Source organism: Anas platyrhynchos, chromosome 11, assembly GCF_047663525.1.
Source record: "Anas platyrhynchos isolate ZD024472 breed Pekin duck chromosome 11, IASCAAS_PekinDuck_T2T, whole genome shotgun sequence".
Classification (NCBI taxonomy): domain Eukaryota; kingdom Metazoa; phylum Chordata; class Aves; order Anseriformes; family Anatidae; genus Anas; species Anas platyrhynchos.
The window spans coordinates 18,891,058-18,903,884 of NC_092597.1; the positions used below are offsets into that span (position 1 = coordinate 18,891,058).

A 12,827-nucleotide genomic window follows, 5' to 3' on the forward strand; every position below is an offset into this window, starting at 1 on the left:
CGCTTGGACGGAGCGGGGGGGCTCGGGGCTCGGCAGCACTTTGGTGCGGGGCCAGGCGAGTCACAAAATGGCTGTTCTTTGTGCCGCAGCGCTGACAGGCAGGCACACTGCGGCGCTCCGCGCGCTCCGCCGCCAGCAGGAAGCTGCTGAGGGGAGGGGAGGGAAGGGAAGGGAAAGAAGGAGGAGGGGGGGGGGGTGGGGGTTCAAAGGGCGGCTGCTGCGCGCTCAGCCGCCGCCATTGGCTGCGCGCTCAGCCAACGCCGCCGGCCCCGTGTGGAGGCTGCGCCTCGCGCTGCGCATGCTGGGTACGCCGAGTGCGCTGGCAGCGTTCAGCCCGCCGGGCGGCGGCTGCGCAAACTGCGTGGCGTACGCTGAGTGCGTGGTCTGTGTGAGGGGGTGCGCGGCAGCCGCCTTCCCTTGCTTCCCCTCGCCTGGCGGGCTTTTAGATTTTTTCCCCCTTTTTATTTTTTTTTTATAATTTTTAATAGACTAGCGGCTATTTTCGGAAGCGAGTGGGTGACTTGAAAACGAGCTGGGCTATTTTTGGTGCCGCTTTTTTTTTTTTCTTTCTAACTTGAAAGTAATTACAGAACACAGCATTCCTGAAACATCTGGCCCTCTTTAATACCACGATGGCTTTCAGCCTCCTTAATTCACTAAAACTCTTCTTTCAGCACACGTTTTGCAACTGATTTTATGGAAGCTGAGTGGAAACGTTAACCGTGTTTATTAAAATATCTCCAAACTGGGCTTTCAGCTCCTCCTCTGCTTAGTCTGGGTAGCTGCGTGGCCGCCCTGCTGCCTTTCGGTTTCACTTGCCCTGCTCCATTCTTTAATGAGTGGTTTTTCTTTTTTTTTCCCCTCCCCCCCTCTCCTGGTCGAGCTTTAACCCTTTACGAAGCTGTCAGGAGGCTTTTTTGAAAAGGGAAAACGCTGCATCAGTGGTGGGGACAAAAGGAGCGATGTGCGAGGCATTCACCCCGCCGTGGTGTCAGCCCAGCCGGGTGGCGCACAAAGGAGATTGTTCTTCTTGCTTTGCTTTGTGACTTCTGCTTCGCATTACCCTCTCAAAGGAAGTGGCTCATCCAATTACAAACGCACCATTCCCAGGCTTAAAACTTCTCTGTTTCCTGTTCTGTGACTGCTGCCAGCGATGGATGCTGTGTGCAGTGCTGTAAAAAACGCTCAGCAACTGCAAGCTGGGTTCTCAGCTCTTCTGCGTTGTGTCCTTCACTTAAACATCCGAAGCTAATTAATCAACTTTTATGCGTTCTCTGAATGCGTGACTACTTTGAATAAAAGCGGAAAGCCAGGACTAAAGAGTTCACCTGGGTAATTGCACAGCCCTGCAAAAACGCTCCTGTAGCATGCGGCTTCTGCCAGAGCGCTGCTGTGCTGGGGCACACGTGCAGGCACGCGTCCTCCCACCTGCACTGCCCCGTGCCTGCACCTCCAGAGCCTCCATGGCTGGGCTGAGATCATGGATACGTGCTGTGCTCTGCTCTCTGTTGGGTTGATGTTTCACCTGCTGCACCCTGAGGGCAGCAGTTGCTCATCTGCACCTTCCCCCATTTCCTACGTGGGCTGACCCTGAGCTCTCCCACGGCTCGGGGAGGAACAATTTCACATTGCAGCGTCACGGGGTCACGCCCGGAGCACGTGGAGGGGTGGCACGAGGACAATGGGGTGTCTCCCCTGTGTGCCTTGCGAGCAGTGTGGCTTTCGGCATTTCGCCTAGAATAGCCACACTTGGATTTTACATTAAATTCAGAGCACAAATGTTTGAATGTTGAAGTGAGTTCCAGTTATGTACCTGGCACTGTGAATGGGCATGTAGACTCTGAACTGACACTTCTGATGCCATGGTCTTGCTGCTTTTGAACTCCAGATGTTGACAGTAAGCCCTCTCTGGGTGGCTTTGGCATCTTAGGCTGAAATTGCATCTGATACGCACCTCCAGGTTATGTATGTCCACTGTACCTTGTTCTGTGTCACAGGCATCGGTTCCAGTGGGAATTACACTGCTACGTTAGGCTGAGTTCTGAAGACTGAGAAACACTCCTCAATCTCTTGTTGCCCGTAGCTAAAATTCAGTTCAGGAAGGAGATAATGGATGGAGAATGGTTCTGTTCTGCATTATCTCCCCTCTCCTTCAAGGAAAATAAATACAAGCAGCACAGCACTGGGGGAGGGGATAGCCTGGATTACAGTAATTAGATATAAGCAGCCTTCTAGCAAAGGATGTACTGCCCTACTGACATGGTGTCTTACATAAATTCTTCGGGTGTATTTTTATGAAAAGATGTGTGCTGAAATGCCACTTGAAGAGCCTCTTCCAACAGGCGCTGGAGTACTTGTAAAGACTGCCTTTATATCCTGCAAAGGATCCTTGAAAGGAAAGCAAAAACGCCTAGATGAAAAATTCATGTCTAGTGGCTTGCAATGAAGCTTCTGTAAGTCTGTCACGCTGCTAATGCCTCCTTTTCTTGGAGCAGGGAGCGTATTTTGGGTATAATAAGAAGCAAAACGTTGATGAGTCTTTCCAAATGTGCAGTAGCTTTTATTACATCACTGCTTGTGCCGTGCTGCTACAAAATTATAACTTTCAATATATGGCTTGCTTTATATTTACATGTGGGCTTAGAATCATTTTTGCTGCGGTGTATGTATTTGTCTGACCTTGGCTCCGAAGGTTAAAAAAATAAAATGTTTGAAACAGTCTGTCTCAGCTTCTCGCCTGGTATTGTGCTGGTAACTGCTCACATGGCATTTCGCCTTGGCAGGGCTCCTGAGGAGCGTGTTTGCCAAGCTCTGGGAGCTTTGCAGCTTGCAGTGCTGCTCCATGCTTTGTTGCCCGTGAACCTCTACCCCAGCTCTGAACGAGTGTGTTGCAATGTCAAGAATCCCGACTCCAGGCCACCTGGGTCCATAGAAAAAAGTTATGTTGTAACTATTGCTGTTCCTTGCAAGTTTTGTTCCTAGGTGTAGATGATTGTGTAATCCCTAATATATTAATTACAGGGGTCATTGATGTCTCTTTCATGGCGAGGAGCCTCTGCTCTTAACTGGAGTTGCTGCTGATGGGAGAGCTTTGAATGCCATGTGCCTGCTCTCTGTGGAAGGGAGGCTTAATGCCGAGCCTTACATCTGGTGGTTAAAGGCAGCTTTTAACAGGCACTGGGAATGCAGCTCTCAGGCTGGGTCGTGTTCCTTTCATCTGGAATCAAAAAGGATTTTGTGCCTCTCTTTGTTACTGATTTTGGGGTTCCAATTTTCCGTATTATTGCATTTCTTTAATCTGTTATTTCTCAAATTAAATTTGTGATCGATGGGGGAGGAGGAGGCAAGAAAAAACAATGCAAAACCCTGACTGTACTAATTTAAACCTAACTTATGTGTGCGCTGCAGCCTTCCTGCAGTGTCTCTAGATGGTTTTTTACATCTGGCTGTGTGCAGAGTTCCCTTTGTGCTAGCCCAGCTGTGCCTTGGTGTGACAAAGCAGAAGCTGGAGTGGCAGATGGGCTTGGTGAGTTCACCTCTGCTCCTTAGCTCAGCCTTACTGAAAAATGTGGGTGCCAAAAATGCCTCGGCCCTGGAGCACAGAGGTGCTCGGTGTGGTTTGGAGGCAGCTCGGAGCATTACGGTGCCCCTCTGCCTTCCTGGGGAGGGGGAGTCCTCCTTTTCAAAACCCTGAGAACCGCAATTTTACTTCCCTTTCGGTGCTGGGAAGGGGAAGGCTGCTGCCTTTGGAGCTTCTCAATGGCCCTCCTTAATCAAGCAGACAGGTTTTGACTCCTTTTGTCGCTGTGCTGGTTTTTTTCTTTTCCCACTACACATCCCAGGCATTTTCAGCCTCTGGCTCAAAGATCAGAGAGTGAGAGCGCCTGCTCATGAATGAACTGCTGCTTTTGCTTTATTATGCAAGCATAATGTGGTGTCTTTGTAGTGTGGGGAAGAAAAAAAAAACACTTTTGGAAAATAGTTGTCATTCAAGATAGCCCCATGTGCTTTACAGGGAGCCGCACCAGAGCCGGGATGGATATATTTAGCTCGCTGTGCGCTCAGGATTGCTTTGCCTTTGGCATTTGGGAGTCTTGTGCTGGAGCAAATAGCGGTGGCCAGAAAGGGAGCGAGTGCCTCTGCCTCCTCCCCTTCCTGTCCTTTGAGCCAGGCTGGCAAGGGGCAGGGCCCAATTCAGATGGTTATTTAGATAGGATACCTGCTGGGTGCATAATCCCCTGCTTGTTACTGTAGCTCCCTGGCCTATTGTGCCCGGTGCTGCGTAAATGTAATTAACACCCACCTTCTGCAAGCAGGGTTTGCAGTCACGTGTGGGAAATGTGTGTGTTTTCCATGGTAACTCTTTTCACTTGCCTATTTCAGAACAAAAGTTGCTCGTCACTGAGAGGTTGAGGAAATATTTTTCTACCCCCAAGTCCTTCCCCTTTTCATTCGTCTTTTGAAAGACGCGCTGGTCATCTGGCAGGGGCAACCCTATATGTATAGCCCTGGGGCTCGTTGTTACGCCTCACAAAAGCCTGTCCAGATTTTGCTGAAATATACTGTGAATATTCAAAGATGTTTGAGACTTCTCAACCCTGCGAAGAGCCTCTCTGTGTTTGCTATATTCTAGTTTAAATTCCTGCCTTGAAGCAAGATCATTTGTGGAGCTGGAAATGATGCTGGTAACAGAGTCAGGGGAATTTTCTTCTCTCCCTTCCCCCATTTCTATTTTTGCCTGCAGGAAATGAGTTAAGAAAAGCTCAACGTTGACTAACCAGAGTTAGGAAAAACTCCTCATTGACTAACCCATCTCAACTCTTACCACCAAGGAAATCTGTGCCTTAGGAGGCAGGCAAGCACCCATCACTCTTTAGTAGACTTTCAGAATCTAAAGGGAGCTCAAAAGGGCCTTTTTCTGAAGTGCCACAGATCCAGTGTCATTCACTTAGCTCTCCTACAAGCTCCATGCACTGCCTCCATGTCAGTAGCTGTGCTTACTGGAGCATTTGCTCATGTTTCTGTTTTCTTTCTTCCCCAAGACAAGGGATGGATCCCAAGGAGATCATATCGTTTCTGTGGTGCATGCTTTATCCCTTATCCTTTATCACTTTCATCAAGTGACTTGCAGCCACCGTCAGTCTTGTGTTGCTCTCCAGGGCTAGAGGTGAGATCAACACAGTTTGATATATGTATTTTTTTACAGCTACTGTGTGTCTTGGATGCACACATCAGCGTTAACGGATGATGCTTGTTTTTTATTTTCAGGGTCCGTAGGCGTAGTGTATATGTTTGTATATAACAGGGAACATCATATTTATAGATCAAATGTTCAGGGGAAGCGTTAAAAAGAACACAGCAACACGGCATCCAGTTCAGTCAGTGCATCCTCTACGACTTATCATGTCCCTTTGCCCTCAGAACCACTTGTGTGTCTTCCGAAAGTGACCTACACACCTGTTTAAACAGTTTTGAGTCAGTGGCATGCATGGTCTTTGCTGCTGTGTGCTTTGGAGTAAATCCAGGGTCACTTCCATGACAGGGTACCACTGGTGGGCAGGCGATACTGGCAGCCCTCACTGAAGACCTACAGGGGGTGAGAAACCTCTCCTAGTGGTAACACTGGACCTGATGGATGTGCCTGCTCTGCAGAAGACATCCTGCAGGCTTCGGGGCCAGCTCCATCACTAGGTCATGCAGCAGCAGTGCTGGTGGGCTCACCCGCAGAGGTGGGCTGACCCGGGGTTCCAGAACGCGACCCCAACGGCCGCCGTGTTGGCAGCAGGGGTTGCCACGGAGCTGGAGCAGCACCGCTCGGCTCTGCCGGAGGAAGGTGGTGAGGAGCCAGGCGTAGCCAAACCGCGCAGCTGGCTCATTGCTGCCCAAAACCAGGGTCTCGCTGGCCCCTTCCTCCTTGGTGCTACCAAGCACGGTGTAGTGCCACTGGTCTGTAAGGGCTTGGTTCTGCCTTTACTCACCAAGCCAACACAGACTGCATTTATTGTTTTCTGGGCTCGTCCTCTTGTGTGCTGCTAAGATCAAGTGGATCATGGAGGCGCCCGGTGCCCTGGCTTGTGCTCTCCCAGGCACAAGGTGAGTGGGGACGTGGGCTGCAGGGTGTGGGGTGGGAGAGGGGAGCGGGTGCCCCCGGGTCCCTGTGTTGGTGGCAGCGAGCTGACATGGAGCTGGGCCTCTGCTGTTTTTTGGGCATGTGAAGCTTCGCTCAGCCCCAGGGTTAAGCGTATGTTTGCCTGCAAGGAACGATAAACTTTGCTTCTGATGTTATCCGGCTCTGGGAGCCCGTGCCAAAGACCATTTTGAGCCTGCGCTGGGGTTATTTGGCCTGTGCTGAGGTCCTGCTCAGCTCGCAGAGCAAAGCCCAGCGGAACTTTGCTGTTTGGATTCAAACTTGTTTAGAATCAAACCGGTGAAGTGGCGCGGCCGTACCGATTCTTAAAGTTAGGAGGGGCTCACCTTGTGGGAGGATCTGCAGCCATTAATCCTCCTTTCTGCCCCTGGCTGAATTCAAGCTCTGTCCTTCGAGAGCTCAATTTTGAAGTCAGGGCAGAATGGTGCCAGTGAGAGCCCTTCCCGTGGCAGCTGTTGACTCCAGAAACGTGCTGGGTCACTGCTGAGGGACGTCAGCTTGCCTTGCACCATCTGAAAGCATCCCCTGTTTGTCCTCCTTGAGAGCTTATAAAATGTCTTGTTGCTGTTAGCAAAGATGATCCCCTGTAAAATGAAGTCATGGTGCTCAGATGTGAAATATTAAACGTTAACATGGGAGGCTTGAGACATGCTGTAATTGCCTTGTAAACTTAGATGCCTGATTGTAAAAGGTCTTATCATTGCCGTTCAGCTACTTATTTCTCGGAAGGAATGTGTCCTTGGTAAGGGATGACTTTTTTTTTTTTTTTCCTCCATCAAATCAGGAGCAGATTCTTAATTAAAACAGAATTATAGCCTAAAGTAGTTCCTGGAAGCCATGGGAGCGTGTTTTGCTGAGCATTAGCAGATCGCAGTTTTTATGGGAGTTTCTCGCTTTAAGGGAGTTCCCAACGATCCAGCTGTAGTTTTGATGTTCATGGGTGTTTTTCTCTACTGAATTGGAAGGGTGTTGGGCTGCCTGAAGAGGGATTTTGACACAATTAATTATAGCTTATCCCCCAGTTATAGTTTAATTGTGAGTAGGCCTCTTTTGGACGTTAACTCAGGGATGTTAAAGCAGGGCATATCCCGAAACTAGTGTGTGAAAAGAGGTATAAATCTCCAGCTATGCACAATGGCAAGGCCTGCCTTGGCATGTCGCGTTGCTAAGCCCTTACACCTTACTGGCAGGTGGAAGCACCTCCTGATTGTGTTGGTGGTATTTAGAAAGGATTGTTTTACGGAGTTGGCTTTTATGTATCCTTTTGCCTTGATAAAGGGATTTCGAAGTCTTTTTAAAAATTATTTGTAACAGCCTTGAACAGGAAATGGTGTTTCTCATCTGCACTAGGGCAGGCACGTGCGTACCTGGGCACCAGCTGTGTACCTCATCTGCGCCTTCCTCTTGGCAGACAGCTCTGTTCACATCAAGAGAAAAATGATAGTGTCCACGTTATCCACAGATAACGTGGCTAGCACACAGGAACAATGGCTAGACATGTGTACAACGGCTGTCCCTGTATCTTTGTCATAGAGCTTAGGGCCTTGAGAAAGAAGTTGCTCCAGAGGCCGGCGCTCACTGCTCTGCCTTCACACAAGTACTGCCGAGGCCCTGTTGTAATTCCTTCCAGCTCTTGCCCATGAATGCGACTGAAGAAAAGTATTTTCCTCTTTCCCGTGTCCCCATGGGACATGGGATGCCAACTTAATTTGTCCCGAGCCTGATGTTGCCTCTCGGTGCCGTGGCATCGGAGGTTTGGCCGCCTCTAGGCACCCTCTGAGGAGGTCAGGGCTCTGTGGGACGTGTCCTGCTGAGCCCTGCCCGTGGAAACCGCCTATCCCTGGCGTATTGTTTCCTTGAATGCTGTGGTGATGTTTCCTAACAAAAATCCCTCGCTTTTCTTGAAAAAAAAACAACGCTGGATCTTCAAAAAATTTCCAGTGAAGAGGTTTCAACACTTCTTGGAAGCGGACCGCGTTCCAGGGCTGCGGCTGAGCAGATGTTGGGAGATTTGTGGCTCCATTTGTGGGGGCCAGGGTGAGCTGTGGGAGGGCAGGCGGGGAGCCGTGAGGCCCTGGCAGTGGGCAGGGGCAAATGGCGAGGCAAATGTTGAGGGAAGGATGGGAGCTGAGTGTCACGGGGCTGTGGTGGCTGCTTGTGGACCTGCTCGATGGTCCCATCCTGCTGGAAGGGAGCGATGCGACACCCACATCCCTGTCAAAACCAAACCGGGACAACGAAACCGGCGATCATCAGTGACAATTCATCCTCGTCTCTGCTGCAAAGTCTCCGTTTCTCTCTCCCTTTGGACATTTTTGCCCACAGCTCCTTTTTTTTTTTTTTTTATTTTCCTTCCCCTCTCCTTTCTGCAAACACTGAGCTCTTCCACTCCAGGCCACGCGAGCTGAACCAGAGCAAACAGCCAGCAGAGCGATGAAACCCTAAGATGGTGGAAGAGGGGTGGCCGTGAAATGGCGGCCGGGAGCTTGGCCGCGTGCCCTGCGCTGGAGGGATTCCTGCAGGAGGCTCCCGCTGCGCTCGGCTGCTGCCCTCTGCCCGCTCCGTCAGAGAAAGCAGCCGCAGCTCTGCCGGGGCGGCAGGGAGGCCTCTGCATCTCCCAGCAGCTCTCAGCATTCCCCTCCGACAGCGGGGAGCTTCTTTCCGCACCGGGAACGAGTCCTGTTTGCACGTGGATGTGTGTATGGATGTGTACAGACACTCACTGGCTGTGTGTAGTGATGCCTCTAAAGCACACGTTGATTTCTGCCTGGTTCATCTTTATTGAATGATATCTGTGCTTCATGCTATATAATTTCTTGTCCTTGTTGTATTTTGATTTTTAAATCATGAAATCCAAGCAGAGCTTTCAGTGTATCTTGTTACTTCCGGAGTTGTACAAAAGGAGACACATTAAAAACCCGCTTTCCCTTTGCAAAGTTTTTCTGCCTCTTTTTTCATGATGTTATATTTGCAACGAACTCTTAAATGTAATGAAAGCATTTAGCTGCAGAGAAGGGTTGGAAAGAGATGGAAAGAGATGCTCCTTGTTTGAGAAATTTGCAGTCTTATTATTGTTGCACTGCCTTCTAGCTTCTGTAACACTGCCTTACCAGCAAGTGTGTTATATATTGTAAGGAATTTTCTATTTTCTTAAATTGGATTTTAAATTAAAAAAAAAAAAAAAGTGATATGGGAGAGATTGGACAAAGGTGTTTGAGAAATTGGGCCACCTGAAAAAGCTTGGCCTCTCTGTTTGTTTGTTTTGTTAAGGAGCCTGCATTTAAGTGGATGTTCTGTGTATTAACCCATTTTGTGTATTAACCCATTTTGATGTAAACCAAAAGGAAAAAGGCACTTATTTAATGTTCTGCTCTCCTCTTACTGGGTGCTCTGAGCAATGCAGTCTCCACAGCATTGGTGTAATCCTGTAAACAGAGCACTCCCAGCCACATGCTGTAAAAACTCCTTTCTGTTTCTTTTCTGCTAAATTTACTCTTTTTGAAGGAATGTGATGTTTACCAATACACAACATAATGCATACAATGTTTGGTGCTGGCCTCTCAGAAATTGGATGTTGGATTTTTGACCCCCTGGGTTTACCAGGCTGTGGAGGAGAGCCACGTCAGTGCTACTGCTCATCTGCAGTGCTACCTGGTGGCCTCCAAATTTGTTCTTGCTTGCTCTGAGCAAGCCAGATCGTCCTCAGAGGACCGGTGATTTTGAGCAGGGCAGTGGTTTGTCACTGGTTTGGCAGTCGTACTGTCACCTGGGCATCCAACAGCTGGCCATGCAGTTCACACTCGTGTTTAGGCTATTCCAAGCCTACCGTTGTAGCTTGGATGGGGCTCAGGCTTGCTCGCTGCATATTTTGAAGCTGTGACAGTACAGTTAAAATGTAATCTCTTCTCTCTCTACCATCAGTCACTCGGCATCCGAAGAAGCCTCTGGCTCTGACTCTGCAAGCCAGTCTGAGAGCGAGCAGGGCAGCGAGCAGGGCAGCGAGCAGGGCAGCGAGTCAAACAGCAGCTCGGAGTCCTCTGAGAGTCAGTCTGAATCCGAAAGTGAATCAACGGGTTCGAAATCCCAGCAGACCCCTCCTGAAACCAAAGAAAAACCGGCCTCTAAGAAGGAAAGGATAGCAGATGTTAAAAAGGTATTGCCCCTGGTGCTCTGCAGAGCCATGTTACCCCTGTACCCACCACCAACGGGCAGGACGCAGGATGTTAACCAAGCTCTTTGCCTTCCCTGACACTTGGCCAGCCTCAGTTGCACATTGCCCCAGCAGCCTCCCCCCTCTGGTGTCCCCAAGCCCCTTGATGGCTGTTTGGTGTGTGTGCATGGCCCCCTGTCATCCTGGTGAGCAGGAGCTTGTGCACTTGCTGTGACAACCCTTTGGGCACTAGACAGGTAGCAAATAAGGGGCAAACACCTGTCATCAATAAGTGACCCTCTCGTTTCATCCTATCCCTCCATCCTTCCACTCCTCTCTTCTGTCTCTTCTCCCTTTAAGAAGCAGTAAATCTTCCCCATGGGACACAGCCAGGAGAATATATAGGATTGGGGCCACTTTGGTTCGTTTCCATCACTGCCCACCTCTTCAGAAAAAAAGGGGAAGGAAAAAGAGGACAAAAAAAAAAAACAACAAACTTTGTTCTGTCCAGGACAGCTGTGTTTTTTCCACAGCTCCCCTAGCAATCCCTGCCCTGCATAAGCAGGTTTGCCTTCTGGTTCACAGGAGGAAAAGGGTTTGCAGGTGTCTGATGTGTGCAGTTTGCCCCTGGTTCGTGCTGCACCTCCCCAGAGCAGGAGCTGTGCCTTGGCTGCCTGCGTTACCCAAGGGGCACCTGAGTAATGGACTGGGGCGTGGGGCGAGAAAAAAAGCCCAAATGCCCCTTTGGAGATAGGGACTAGGTGAACTGAGTTTGTTGGAGGGAGGAAAGTCAGGTTAGGTCAGTGATACTTTGTGCTGTGGTCTGTGACTGTCCTGTTCTTCATAGCTGTGGCTTGCACCTTGTGCTGCTCGTTCACGAGAGGGATTCAATGGAGAAAATTGCTATGTAGGTAAAGAGCAGGAAGGGCAGTGCTGTCAGCCTGTTCCCCACGTACCTGCGAGGCAGAGGTGAGGGATTTGGTTGCAGTGCTCCCACTCCTCCCTCTTGCCATTCTCTGGGCTGCCTGCTCAGGTCATGGTAAACCTCCCGTGTTCATACTGGCAAGGCAGCACGCCTTTGTAAGGCAGCTGTGGTAACACAACCTTCACCTTTCTGTGTTGCTGTTGGTAAGTGGGGACTGAAGGAAGCTGCCTTTTCTTCTGCGGGCTGCTGAGAGCACGGCCCTGACAATAAACATTAAAATTACCCCACAAGGGAGCGCATCCATACGCAAGAGGATAATTGGTGTGGATGGAACACGGAAAGGTCAGGGCACCCTCTAATAAGGAAGGCCTCTCCCTCCCTTAATTCTGATGCTAATGGGCGTTTTCCTCAGCTGGGGCTAACCTAGGCCTGTTGGTGCCTGTTCCCCTTGAATAACCAATGCAATTAATTATATTATTGTTTATATTGTGTTGCTGTCTAGATACGCCCATGAAGGTGAGGTTCATTTGTGTTAGGTGCTATTCCGATTTGTCATGGGAGTCTGTCCTCCGTCCAAAACCTGTGCCATTTAAAAGATGAAAAGACAGATTCTTCAAATGTTTGGGGAAGTATTTGGAATTTTTCTTTGATGTGGGGTAGTAAAACACCTCTGAATTTCTCTCTCCCTCTCTGCTTTCATGCCTGAAAGATAAGCACCTTAGCTATCTGGCCATTGCAGTGTCAGCCCATTACTCCTTCAAGAGAAGCAGAGAAAGTGCCAGACTGCAGCCTCGCATTCATCAGTCCCAAGTCAGTGCTGCATCTGGCAGCCCATTTTGATTTCATTTTCCTGCCAGTGGCTCGCAGAGATGCTTGAGGACTGGAGGGAGGAGAAGCAGGAGGACAGTAAATAGGCTTAGGAAACTATAAAAGGATAAACTGTGCTGAGGGACAAGGCAGAGGGACTGTTGTAGGTGTCTGGGAGGCATGGCAGGGATTTGTATCTGCCCTGTAAAGCTTCTGATACTCTCTGCCACCAACACAGGCACATTTAAATCTATCAGCCCATCAGTTCTGCTCTCCCCCTTCTCCTCCTGTCTATCCAGAGAGAACAAACACATGCTTTTGTACATAGCTTAATACACTGCTACAGGGCCTGATTACAGCAAATAGAGCACAACCATTCCCAGTAACCCATGTGTCCTGCGCTGCCAAACGGCATTTGCATCGGTGCCTTCAGGAGAAGAACGGGGTGGTCTGGTCCCTTTGCCACCCGGGATGGCTCACAGGCTTCACGTGTGAAGTTGCTGCTGGGGGCTTCTTGCCACTGGGCCCTTCAGGCAGCTGGTGAGGTTTTCTCTACGGGAAGGAATCAGGAGGGCTGTTTGTGAGTGACTCATCCTTCTGTGTGGGTAGGTTCATTCCACCTGCAAGGAGTTGCCTCCTGTTGCTTGCAGAGCCTGGCTGCCTCAATGCTCTGTCCTTCAGCCTAAACGTATTGGAAAGTGTTTTTTATCTTGTGGGAAAGAAGGACCACTATAATGACAATGCTGAGATAAATCACGTACTTTAAAGTCTTACTAAATAGCCCAGAATAATCACGA

The 12,827-nt window shown here is 49.6% G+C and overlaps 1 protein-coding gene across 1 annotated transcript in view; it reads left to right on the forward strand.

Moving 5' to 3' along the window:
* Positions 1-216: 216 nt before the first annotated feature.
* The window catches only part of CHD2 (chromodomain helicase DNA binding protein 2), a 50,286-nt gene continuing 37,675 nt past the window's right edge, over positions 217-12,827 (forward strand). Inside the window, exons 1-2 of the mRNA XM_072043638.1 lie at positions 217-6,093; positions 10,070-10,301. Of these exons, the coding sequence (XP_071899739.1) occupies positions 6,050-6,093; positions 10,070-10,301 (276 nt within the window). The 5' untranslated portion in view covers positions 217-6,049. The remainder of the gene's footprint in view (positions 6,094-10,069; positions 10,302-12,827) is intronic.